This window comes from Etheostoma cragini, chromosome 9, assembly GCF_013103735.1.
Source record: "Etheostoma cragini isolate CJK2018 chromosome 9, CSU_Ecrag_1.0, whole genome shotgun sequence".
In the NCBI taxonomy this organism is placed as follows: Eukaryota; Metazoa; Chordata; class Actinopteri; order Perciformes; family Percidae; genus Etheostoma; species Etheostoma cragini.
Window position 1 is genome coordinate 9,468,624 of NC_048415.1, and position 13,239 is coordinate 9,481,862.

The 13,239-nt window shown below is 37.4% G+C and overlaps 1 protein-coding gene across 2 annotated transcripts; it reads left to right on the forward strand.

Moving 5' to 3' along the window:
* Positions 1–534: 534 nt before the first annotated feature.
* il12rb1 (interleukin 12 receptor subunit beta 1) lies at positions 535–11,852 on the forward strand. Of its 2 annotated transcripts, XM_034882341.1 has the most exons (16): positions 535–769; positions 965–1,018; positions 1,853–1,976; positions 2,690–2,841; positions 2,963–3,105; positions 3,208–3,241; positions 3,768–3,887; positions 4,269–4,345; positions 4,859–5,087; positions 5,228–5,374; positions 5,731–5,829; positions 6,772–6,927; positions 7,181–7,336; positions 7,455–7,524; positions 7,700–7,775; positions 9,764–11,852. In XM_034882341.1, exons 1-16 carry the CDS (start codon positions 670–672, stop codon positions 10,106–10,108), a joined length of 2,082 nt encoding a protein of 693 aa, XP_034738232.1. In that variant the 5' UTR covers positions 535–669; the 3' UTR covers positions 10,109–11,852. The 2 variants fall into 2 exon arrangements, with proteins under 2 accessions (XP_034738232.1, XP_034738233.1); XM_034882342.1 differs by lacking the exon at positions 965–1,018 and having other exon boundaries at positions 538–769.
* Positions 11,853–13,239: the final 1,387 nt, after the last annotated feature.

Consider the following 13,239-nt stretch of genomic DNA (forward strand, 5'->3'; position numbering starts at 1 on the left):
GAACTACCAATACAGTATGTCTAAAATCTATTTCAGCATAAAAACCTGAAACATGTGCTGTCCTAACTTTCTCCTTTATCCTGTCTGTGTATGGAGGTTACTGGTGCAACACTATCAAGATTCAGAATATATTGCATTACATTGCAATACTAACCCAACAGTAGAGAACTTTTCCGGCTTTGGTCCCCCTACAGGTTGGAGGTGGAATTGTCCATTACAATACGTTATGTAAGTTTGCCAGATCGGGTAGTGGATCTGTAGTTTGAATGAACTGGACAATGAAACGTAATGGACAATTCCACTTCCAATCTATAGGGAGACCGAAGCGGGAAAAGTTCTCTAGTGTTGCTTTAAATGACACCAGTTGTATTCAGTACAACGTCGCTATCATGCTAGTCTCGCATTGCCAGACCTATCTCCACAGCACTGAGGAGTAACGTCTGAAAAAAAAAAAAAAATCAAAAAAAGTTCTTCAAAGAATCATCACTTTCAGAATGGCTGTTGTGTCTGTCTGTCAGTTTGTCAAACACAAACCTCCCCCCGCCCCTGACACTTGTGGTTTTTGCTGCAGCTCAAATAACCTGAGGGACGTGAAACTTGGCTGACATTTCTGAGAAAGACAACTGAGTTACATGAAGCTAGGTTGAATACATGGCTACACAATGAAGAATGAGTCGTCAAGACTTTCCACAACACCTCATGGAAACTCTGAAATGCTGGAGTTCACTATACGTCTTTGTGTTTATGTTCCTTGCAGCAGTCAGCAAAGGTAAATAAATACACTTTATCTTTTCTTTCCTTACTTCACTTAAGTAACATCATGGTAGCTTTCATTGTTAACCGCTATCTGATCACATCAAAACACAGTGCAGAATAATAACATATGAAAGTGACAATTGCTGAAAAAGTTAAACATCAGCCACAAAATGTTGGTTAGCTTATCAGCATCATGTGGTTTTTACAGATTGCATCCGCATTGAAGTGCCAACCTCGATGCCTTTGTTCAGACTGAAAACGGGTGAACAAATATTATTTGTTTTTAATGAATCAGTTTTGAGCTTGATTTCGCTCAGTACGAGGGGCTCAATGTTTGGACTGATTGACCAAACACTAAACCTTTCACCTTGTCTGTATAATTTACCATGTACAGTATGTACAGTGGGTTACGAAAGTTTACACACCCATGCTAAAGTTGTTTAAAAAGAGGAATAAAAAAAATTGTTTGGAAATTGATCTTAATGCCTTAATTTAAAAAGATGTAGGAAAATCCAACCTTTTAAGGACACCTGTTTTCTTTGTGAATGAATAATGTATTGTAAAAACGTTCTTCCTTAAAATACAGGGGGCATAAGTATACACACCCCTATGTTAAATTCCCATAGAGGCAGTCACCTTTTTATTTTAAAGGCCAGTTATTTCTTGGATATTGGATACAATGCATCCTGATAAAGTTCCCTTGGCCTTTGGAATTAAAATAACTCCCCATCATCACATACCCTTCACCATACACAGAGATTGGCATGGTTTTATTTCAGTTAGCTTAAAAGCTGGTTTGATTTCCATTGAGAGATGATCTTATGGAATGTTCCCCATGACTATCGCTATGTTCATCACGATTTGTTCTACTTTCTCAAGCCACTGTAAGGGCTTCACAGTAAAGCTGAAATAAAAGTGAAAAGAATCTAACGGAGAGGTAAAGTGGATTGACAGTACAAAGTGTTAAATGAATTAAGAAAACTGCAGCCGCAACCTTTTACATTTCTGCTTTGGGTTTGTTGCTGAAAAAAATGTCTTGGTTTATTTGTAGACTCAATAACATTTATAAATGAAATCCTTTTGAAATACACCTAAGGGTCAGCATGTGAGGCTCTTTCCAGTCCTGAGTGCTTCAGAAGAACGGCTAATGAAAATGTTTACCTGTGTGAATGGAGCATGAATACGACTGAGAGCGATGTAACATTTGACGTTTACATTGGGTGAGTATTGTTTGAGCTAAAATATTTGAAAAGTGGTGACATCTACTCAACCCGCAACATGTCTATATGATGACTTTCTTTCTTTCCTTATAAATATTTTGTGAATGTGTATTACTAAACACAGTGAAAACAAATCACTCTCCATATCAGTCCTCAAATCAGAATCAGAATCAAAATTATCTTATTGTAATTATATTTATGTACAGGTATAGTCATGACGTTTTCATGCCCTCTCACAGTAGTGAAAAATACAGTCACCTTTTCTTTACGTTCAGGCAAAAAAACTACTTGGTTAGGTGTAGGAGAAGATCTTGGTTTGGGTTAAAATAATTACGTTTTTTACAAAACTTCAGTTACCTATGAAGTATGTGACATAATTAAGTGTATGTAACCTATACACAGATTGTCGGTCTATATACCATAATACCTGACTTCCTCATTTGCTCCCGTCATAATTACTATGCCCACTAAAGGTGGCTGCCACAATAAATGTTATAAGTTGCCTGTACAAACGACCTATAGGGTTGTTTTTGGGGACAGAACAGTCTCAGGCTGGCTGTTTGTAAAAATCTTAAACACTGTACCTTAAGGGAAAGAAATGGGGAAAACTGAAAGGGGGTTTATAGTATACACCTTCAGAATAATGCTGAGGACATATGATATGTGTTCCTGCTGTTTTCAATGTCCTCAAAGCTCTACATATTCACCCGCAGTAAAGAAAAATTTAGGAACATTAAGCAGACAGGGTCTCCGTTCCCCGAGGAGCGGCTTATCAAAAATCGTCCTGTTCCCATTTGGGTGGAAGCTCGCGCAAGAAACTTCAACTGCACGTCGCCCAAGAGGTCTGTTGTACTCAGGGACACAGGTACTGGATGCTCCTCTCATTTCACTCATTACCATGCAAGATTAAAACAAAGTGTTCTTCTTTTTAAGTAATAGTATATCAATAGTAATCATTCACAAAATATTTTGCATTTCCTCAACAGTTAAGTATGCAGCACCACGAAATATTTCCATGTCCTGGTTAAAAAACAACCTCAGTTTAAGATGGAGTGCTGAAGAGAAGCATCCAGCTTTAGCCGAGATCCAGTTCCGACAACATGACCACCCCGCAGAATCATGGGAAAAAGTGAGTCGAATTGTTATGTTACCAAATTGAATGGATCTAAAGCTGTTTTTCTATATGAAGTAAGATATGTAACCTTGTATCTGTATTGTTGTTATGTTACAGAGAACAACAAATACCACCAGTGACAATTTTACATGTGAGTAGTTTTGTTTGTCTTTGTAATTCTGTAAGTCTTTTGAATGAAAAATTCTTTCAGCATTGTTTTTTATTGTTTTTTATTTATATGATCTATCTCCCAGATATACTAAAGGTTGTACCAGCAGTTATGTATGTTTTGGTTTTAGTCCACTAATCTAAATTCTCATATTTACATTAGTGCAGACCAAGTTTTAAAACTTGCTTTCTGACTACTTCACTGGTACTGGTACTTCAATTTCAAAATAAATTGAAGCACCTCGGTTGATTGAAAAGAAGGAAGATGTCACACTGCATTGCATTAAGGTTCAAAGAAATGTTATTAATTGTTTAATAACTTTTGGACAACAGAGAAATAACATGTCAGATTTTGGAAATATTTTTAATTCATTGTGGGCTTTGGTCTTTTCATGGGATCGGTTGTGAATAGGAAAAACATAATAATAATAAAAAACAAATAGGAAGAATCACAAGATGTTTTAAATGTCAAATTAATGAAAAGCCTGTTTTTCTATTCATCTGAACAGACTATGCCATTGTGGTTAATCTATTGAAGGATTCAGCTTACAAGGTTCAAATCAGACAACGGTCCACTCAGGCCCGAAACCCACTGTGGAGCGACTGGTCAGATGTGACTGTTCCTGCAGGTGAAGTCATAGATTGCATGCACTTTAAAACTCAAATCCAGTGTTTTTATTGAAATAATTTCTTTTCACAAATCAAGGTCTGGTGTCAGGTCTGATTGCTGGCCTGAAATGGTTTGTGCACACTGGATATTACAAATCCAAAGTCAAATATGCTATATTTATCTTAGAAATATGAGTCCTCACCACTCCTACCCCAATACCTTACATTATTTTACATTTCTCATAATGCATTCAGGTGCTGTTTTCCCGCTTTTGAAAATGGTACAGTACACATGTTAACAGCTTTAAGATGTATTTCACACAGTTTTTTTTTTGGCTCAAACCGCTCAACATAATGCAAATAGCTTGCTCAATAATATTTTGTGTTTTTTTTTTTTTCAGAGCTTGAAAAAAAACCTGAAGTCACCATGACAACAACACTTTTAAATGGCACTCGAAAGGTTACGTTAACGTGGAAGGTAAGCGTGACGGGAAAACGACACCAACATGTTCACACTTGTGGGTCCAGATTAGACTAATTGCCTTTCTCATACACTAGAAATCCTGTACAATTGTAAATTCCTCATGTTCACAGTGTACTTGCATGGGTAAACTTTTATATTTAAGAAAAAATTTGCCCTTAGGCATTTCAAATTTGACTGCAACTGAATTGCTTCTGAGATTATTGAGCAACACTATTGAGTAATTATTACAATGGGTATGAAACTCGATGTTAACATTTTAACGTCAATTTTGTAGTTATTACACAAACGCGTCAGCTTTAGGCTTTGTTGATGTTTAATCTTTGTTTAAGTTTTGTTATTGTTAAGCTGGCATTTGACCAAATAGAGGAAAATTTCCTTATAAAGTTTAAACAATATATAATGTTATCTAATCTTATATTATCTTCACGTAGGACCAAAAGAAGGTTTGCCTGATGTGTTAACTTCTGCCTTGTTAAGTTTGCTGACTTTGTCTCTTCTGCTGTCCAGCCGATGCCACATGCAGCTGCAGTCAGTGGAGTGAATTACAGCCTGACCGACACACAGTCTTCTCATGGATGTCATTGTCAGAAAAACAGATATCCAATAATCACAAATATACACACCACTTATGTCTCTTTATCTGCCGTCAACATCACTGTCATCGCCAAAAACGCAGCAGGGTATTCACCACCAGCAATCGTACAAGTTCCAGTTAAACTTTCTGCAGATTTAAAAAGTAGGTCTGTGTGTGTGTGTGTGTGTGTGTGTGTGTGTGTGTGTGTGTGTGTTTGTGTGTGTGTGTATTTTTGAGTCCATCTCATGTATCCTTCAGTTGACTTTAAAGGCTGGTATTTAATTTAGTTTCTTTTTTTGCAGTTTGTGACGAAACATTACTGAATAAAACATTTAACAGGAAAACTTGCCTTGAGTTGTATGAGCTTCAAGATGGGGATTCCATGCCAAAATATGTGATCACATCAACGGGAAGGAAGAAGAAAAAGGGAACGGGGCAAATAAGAAGGAGTAAGTTGAAGTTAAACTGCTTTTAACCACACAGCTTCAGCACCTAGGTCACAGAGGGCTAAAGACAATGGAGAAGATAAAAACCAAAAACAAGACGTGGACATACACAACATACACATAGTGGAGTCAATAAATCAATACGCCAACACCAAATTGTTGTACTAATTTAGTACCAAATTTCATTGACGTTTTAGGACATTGCTTACAAATACTAAAAAATGATTATTTCCTTTTTTTATAACTCCATGATGAAGATAACAAAATAGGTATCTGCTGTTTTTCCGCTAATGTTGTGACACACTTGTATTACAAATATTTTCTGTGTAAGGAAAACTATAAATCTGTTTCTGTTACAGACCTAAAGGACTACGTTCGTTACCTTTACTTTGAACACAGATGTAATGGTGTCAAACCACAGACAGTTAAAATGTGCATCTTTTATGAAAAGGAGGGTGGTAAGTGTCTTTAAATTAGAATTGAATACATTGGAGTATGCAGCCATGCTAGCAGCTCTGCGAGGCTGTGCTTAGACACAGTAGCACTTTGAATTAAATGCTAACATCATCATGATAACAGGCTGCATTGACATAGCTAACATGCTAATGTTTAGCAAGAAGGTTCACAATCTTAGTTTAGCATGTTAGCATGCTAACATTTGCCGAATAGCACTAAACAAATGTACCGGTACTCATTGTGCAGTTGATGGGAAAGTCATTAGCCCTGCAGGATTTAAACCACAGTATTTGACAAGTTTGATAGATAGATAGATAGATAGATAGATAGATAGATAGATAGATAGATAGATAGAAAGGTAAAAGACCAACACAGTTCTTAAAATTCATCCCAACGGAGACATGAATTTCTGATCCAAATCTCATGGTAAACCAACCAGTAGTTGTCGAGACAATTAACAAACAAACCCAACAAATGTGAAAAAACTTAGAGGAAAATTCAGGCCTTCATCAAGGTCAAAATGATTCATCCTCTGGGAACCTTTAATATATGTGCAACATTTCCTGGCAATCCATGTGAAAGTATATTATTCTGTACAGTAAAGCAAACATTACAGATTGATACATGTAGTATAACTATGTATTTATACTGTAAGTCAGAGATGCACCATTTCTACTGTTCTTTTTCTCATGTGTTGGCCAATAAAAAGCTTGTCTTTGTTCATTTACAATTTAAAATCCACACTTCTCATCCGTATTTGTTCCTGATTGGGACCATACTTTTTTGTACTTTATGTGAAATAGTTGCCAGAGTATTTATGAGTTATGGTGCTAATCCAGTGCAGGTCGGACATCAAGGTCATGGGGGACAGCTAAGTGTGCCTCCACATACTAAAGAAGAAGAAAATAAAGTTGTTTTTAACCTACATTTTTCTTTTTCTCCAGTTCCACGCAGAGCACCTCAGGACTTAATTTCTTTTAGTGAAACACACAATTCTGTTACCTTGTCTTGGAAAGCGATTCCCTTTGTAGACCAGCAAGGTTTTCTCACACACTACGTCCTCTGCAGCGTGAAAATCAGCTCACAGAATATGTGGAAAGGTGCAAGTTCTTTTTTATACTCATCTGTAGCTTTTTGCAAAGCTAAAAGTGTTGAAGTTGAATGAAAGAGAACAAATTTACTTGAATGTATGATCATTTATTTTATGCAAATGTATAATATTTCAGCAACTTTTGATAACTTTCACTTACAGCATGTGAGAAAATCAACCACAATAACAAAGACACATGTGTTTGACTGTGATGACAATGGAGTGTGACTTTCTGAAAGTGTTTCCACATCTAATTTCATCAGAGTGCTTTAATATATCCACCTTACTGGTAACATACCATCTGGAAAACTTGTCACCGGGTGCTAAATACAACATCAGCCTGGTTGGCGTAACACAAGTTGGAGAAGGACCTGAAGCCACAGTGACAATCAACACACTGCTAGAGAGGCCTGTAAATGGTATCCTAAAACAGCTTTGTTGTTGTTGTTTTTGAAAGATTGAGACAATTCAATGGAGCAGTTTTTTAGCATGTTTTATTTAACAAATTCCTTTTTTTCCTTTTTTTCCTAAAATTAGTGTGGTGGAGTCTTGGCTTGGTGTTTCTGTTCTTTTTCATCACAACAATGTGCACCTGTAACTCTAAGAGGTAGGTGTGACCCCTCTTGTAAATATTATACAGTTTGAGATAAAAAGTAATAATAAACCTAACAAAGCATGCATGAGGACTGAAAGCACACATTCATTACTCTTATGTCTTAAGCTTGTGAACATTTATGTCTATGTGCTTCTTTTATGCAGTTTAACTTTGTTCTAACACTTAGAATCAAAAGCAAGATCCTCCCTCCTGTGCCGACACCATTTATTCCAGATTTCATCCCTTATCAACCAGAGAGTCAGGTAAGACTGTGTTTTATCAGGGACTTGCAGCTGTTAAGCATGTTTTTTGCTTTGTTTTGTGAACCCCTGACAGCAGAACCTTTAGTCATGTATACACTGTAGAATTCACTATAGAGTCACAAGTGCCTTGGAGGGAAAGTTTGCCATTTGGACCTTTTTGCTAATGACTTGCACTGATTTACAGTACAACAGAGTACAACTTTATTGTCCACAGTGGCGGGAATTTTTCTTTGACTTGAAACACAGTTTGTCAGTTACAAAAAGTGAAAGCATAAAACACGATAGACAACATAAAACTAAAAACAATAAATGGCATTTAAAAATACAAAACCACAATCTCAGATTTAAGATTCCAATTGGGGCAGGAATAAAACTATTTGGTAAAACATATTTGTGCCACTGTTACTGAAATGTGCCATTAAGGGGAAAGTATCATGCAAACATCTGTGTATGATCACAGCAAGCAAACATTAGAGTTCTACAGTTATCAACCCGGTGGCTCAAAGTTGTAAAATGCAATCGGGTTTGTTTGCGATAATTGTGCAAACATCTTGTAGTTAAAATAGCAATTTTACGTTTAGCAGCAAAGTACTAATAGAAATGAAGGACATCAAAACGCAACATCCTGACCTTACACACTGACAATGTGGTAGCAAATGAGTTTATGTGCCAATGTGTGTGTTGGGTGTGTGGAGGCTTAAGTAATTAGAAAGAGTAAGAGACAGACAAAGGGAGGCAGCTGATGCGACTGGATGTGCACACATTTAAATTTTTTCCAGGGAAGTAGATAAAACAGAGGAAAGTCCCACACAAATCTGTTGAAAGATGAAGTGAGAGAACCACAAACTGTTAATTGTCCAGAAAGCAGAACTTTGATCATTTTCTCACTACAGTAAATGGTTAGGGTAAGAGTGTACAGCAAGTCAGTGTGTCAACTGTTCTTGTGATGGTGATAACGCCACCCTAAATACAGCTAAAACCATGTCACTTTGTAGTTATAATAAGAATTATAATAATTTACTTTGAGTACTTTTTACACAATATATTAACTTGGATGCCAGACAAACTTAGCCTTGCCCACAACATTTGATGTCGGGAAATTCGGTCTGGACCTGATCCGTTGAGGACAAAGGGGTTAGGGAGCGTCCACGAAGCGTAGCTCCTATGGCGCCATTTTAATGCTACACTCACCTGCCGTTAGCATTCCATTGACTGCCATTCATTTTGGCACCACTTTGAGAGCAAATAACTTCACATCTGAAGCGTTTAAAAACTTGTATTTGTCCGTTTACATATACCTACGCTCTCTGTCTCTGCTGATTGGGAATGATTGAGATTTCTCTTGGCACAGCTACCAGAACACTAACAACTTTCAGACAGGTTGCTCACGTCACATCTGTATCATCAACCTCAAATGGAGGCTGCCCGGTAATCCACTTCAGTGATTCTTGTGTCCTTCACCAGTCCCCGTCCAGAGCAATGGGATCTTTTGGTCCATTTCTTTAACTAGCTATGGTTTTTGAGCCACTATGCTAAAACCAGAGCTGTTTGGACCAATTAAATTGTCAGGACGGGCTTCATACAATGATGGACAGATGATCAACAGTAACGTAATCAACCCTGTCACCAAAGAGTGCTTGGGTTGAATTTGTTTACAACAAAGACGGCTGCCGCTGGAGAATTGAGATATGTAGATTTTGCCATTGCGTCTATTTTAGAAGATATCGACAGGGCATTACTTTAAAAAGAGAAACAGAGAACCATGATCAACTGTGATCAAGGCGATCGGAAAAATGTTTTTGCCATCTTTCCTCTTCCTTGGTTGTAGGTCTATCCAATTGAGTGTTTTCTTTCCTGGTTTGGTTAAAACACGCCCCAACGTCAGGCTAATGATATGTGGCAATGAAAGAATAATGTAATAGTACAATACTCTTTGTTCTCTGTGCATAAGACAATAAAGTTTTAAATCTTGAAGTGTCTCCTGCTAATGTGACCTACAGCAGGAGTTACTGGAGAGAAAGGAGGAGGTGCATGAGCTGACGTTGCACCAGCTAAGCCCAGAGGGCAAGTCTGTCCCTGAGGACGCAGAGGAGACAGATGTCTTCACAGGAGAGTGGGATGACGGGGTTGACGAGGACATGGAGAACAAGAGGGGTGATTCAAGGATGTCAGGAGGATCCAGTGATCAGTCTTTGGATCCCAGCTCTACAGATGAGGCACTCAGGAGCTCCATAGAAGGAGAAATTACGGATCTCGAGCAAGTGGACAACGAGATCGCCATGTTGATATACAGGAATGGTTTGGTCTTTGATGTAAAGATGGACTCGCCTTAATCCCTATCAATCTTGGCAACGGGACCAGACTTTGCTATCAGAAGAATTTCTGTTTTCTGTTTGTAGTCCAAGTAGTATTGACCAATCGTGTTTAAGTGGGCTTTGGCTCCATCCAGGTAAAGAGTGGAGGGCAAAGAGGCAGTTAAAATGGTGTTTTTGGCCGTTAACATTACTTATGGGCTTTGTCAACATACGTTATCAATAAACCTTGTTCTAACTGGGTGTAGCAAATGCTGGTTCAGACTTTTACAGTTTTTACCATAGATGTTTCCAGACAAAATAAATCTCAACAAATATTTGATGAATTGACATGAAATCTCATCCAGACATTCCATGATCCCCAAAAGAGGAATCCTAATGACTTTAGTTATGCTATGACTTTTCCGTGTGTGCCCCCAGCAGGTCAAGTTTTCACTTACCCTGTGAAATATTTTAATATCTACTAGATATCTTTGCACAACCTTTTGTACAGACATTCATGGTCCCCAGAAGATAAATCTTAATGAATTTGATGATCCCCTGACATGTATTTGTATGTATGTGTGTATGTATTTATGTGAATATCTCATCCTTTAGCACTTTGTAACTCTGTTTTAAAAAGTGCTAAGTTGTTATTGTTGTTATTATTTATTGTATAATAAATGTAGCGCCACCAGCAGGTAGACATTTTTGATTGAGCAAGAACTATCTCTTTTCATCTAGCGCTATTATGAGCTTAAACTGTCTGTATGTGCAGTAGTATAGGACTGGACTCTATTTTCTAAGGTGCCATTAGCTGGCTAGAATTGCCCCCACAAGCCTCTAACAGACCATTTCACTTTGTGTGAAATACTTTTTTTTTTTTACAGCTCCATGCACCAATATGCACTCGCGCAAATATTTGTTAACTGCTATATTAATGTTCTGAAGAATACAGATTATTTTATATTATTTTATTTTATTATAACACGAGTTTCCGACCATGACTGCAAAGATCAAAAACTCATTTTGGACTACAGCTTTTAACAATTTACAATTTTACAATAAAAATTACAGCCTCAGAGAGCTATAGACTCTTGGTCTTTTAGGCAGCTACATCTAGATCAAACTTCAAGAAACTCAATAAAACAGTATATATTTTTTTTAGTTTTTGTTTTACAACAGCAATTTGTGAATAAAATATCAGCTTTTCTGTAAAAAGATAGTTGTTTTTCAGTGTAGAATGAAACCTAAGACTGCAAAAAACATAGCACCATTGTGTGTGATGGCTTGGCAGCACTACTGTGAATTTGAAAAGGGTTTGAACATATGAAAGGAAGTGGTCACAAAAAACCCAATGACCTTAAAAAAAGGTAGCTCATGCAAGGTAAAGCGGTAGATTACTCATTACTACTTTCTGTGGTGTTTTGAGCTACCTTGTTCAAACTAGAAAATGTCATGTTGATTTATAAGAAGTGATGACAGACCTTTAGCCTTTTCCACCACAATGCACTCCAAATTCTCTGCAGAAAAAGGTATTTTACTTAGTACCCATATTATTTGGTTGTAGCCTCCCTGAGGAGAACGTCGCACAGTTTCTTTTTACATCTGAAAGTCAGTGTCATCTCTCACCACATTAAAATCATTGGTTCTGACCAATAACAGATGCTTACATCTGATAAAGGAGATGTGTGTTGAAGCAATTAGCCTACAATGAACAGATACACATTAAGTAAAGTAAGGACATGTATTTTCTGGATATGAACTTTGAGTTTCCAGAGATTGACTTATTAATCTTAAAGGAACACGGCAACTTATTGGGAATTTAGCTTATTCACCCAGAGTTAGACAAGTCGATACATACCCTTCTCATCTCCGTGCGGGCTTTAACTCTGTCCGACAACCTCAGCATTAGCTTAGCCTAGCAAAGACCCTGCAGGTAACTGTGCTCCCAACTAGTTACTGCTCCTAAAAAGTGACAAAATAACGCCAAAAGGTTCCTATTTACATGTTGTGATTTGTACAGTCACAGCTATACAAATAACAAGGTCACGTGAGACAAAGCCATCTTCTAACTGCATATTAACTGGCAGCTATATTCTCAGAAAGGAGAATTCGCAATTCTTATACAAAGTTACACATATCTTGTCTCTGTCTTGGGGTTTCAAAGTAAAAAAAACTCAGCCTTGCTCTTTATAATGCATGGCGTGAGAGAGGCATGAGAGAGGGATGAAAAACTGTAGCCTTCAGGGTGGATTAAATCTGTGGTTCCTGTACTGTGACTCATTGCCACCAGAGGGCAGTGTCAGCTGCAGTTTTCACTATCAAGGATAAACTTCCCCTCTTCAGACATACATTAGCCTTTGTAAAAACTGCATGTTTAGGATGCAGTTTCAGTTTTTGGGTGCTTGCTTGAAACTGACATGACATGCACTAAATGTTGTGTTTGGGAAGTTGTTACTGCCCATTAGAAAAGTAAAAAACAAAACAAAGTCACTGTCTGAGGGTTCATAAACACACTGACATTTTCTTGGCAGTCTGGAATGCTTTTAATTCACAGTGAAAGCTGTTGGGAATTGGATGAAGATAATATTTGTGCTTTACAAAAAATAATAATAATTTATATAACTCATGTTACGACTGCTCAAGATGATTGTGATTGGTTTAAATAAATGCAAACAACCCACAGCCAGACCTTGCCAGACATATCTCCACAGCATTGTGGAGATAGGTCTGGCAATGCGAGACCATCAGGACAGTGACTTTTTAATGAATTCAACTAGTGTCATTTAATGACATGTTGATATCAAAAAATCCTGATGGTGTTGCACCAGTGACCTCTATACACAGACAGGATGAGGGAGGAGAAGATTAGGACAGCCCATAGAGTTCATTTTCCATGCTGAAATTGGTAGTTTCCCATCTTTCCTATTATCTCAAATGTTGTGTAACTCTGTGGATGTGAATCTTTTTTTATACTTTTAACAAATCTAAATGTGAGACTTGTGTCCTACCAACCGCTGACACTACACTGATAAATCTCTCATACTTTCTCCCCCTGAAAGTAAAAAAATAATGTTTAGGGACAATGAAGGGAAAATTGACTCTGAAAAAATTGTGTGAATTTCCCTTACTGACTTCTGAACGTTTACCACATTTTTAGATTCAGAGCA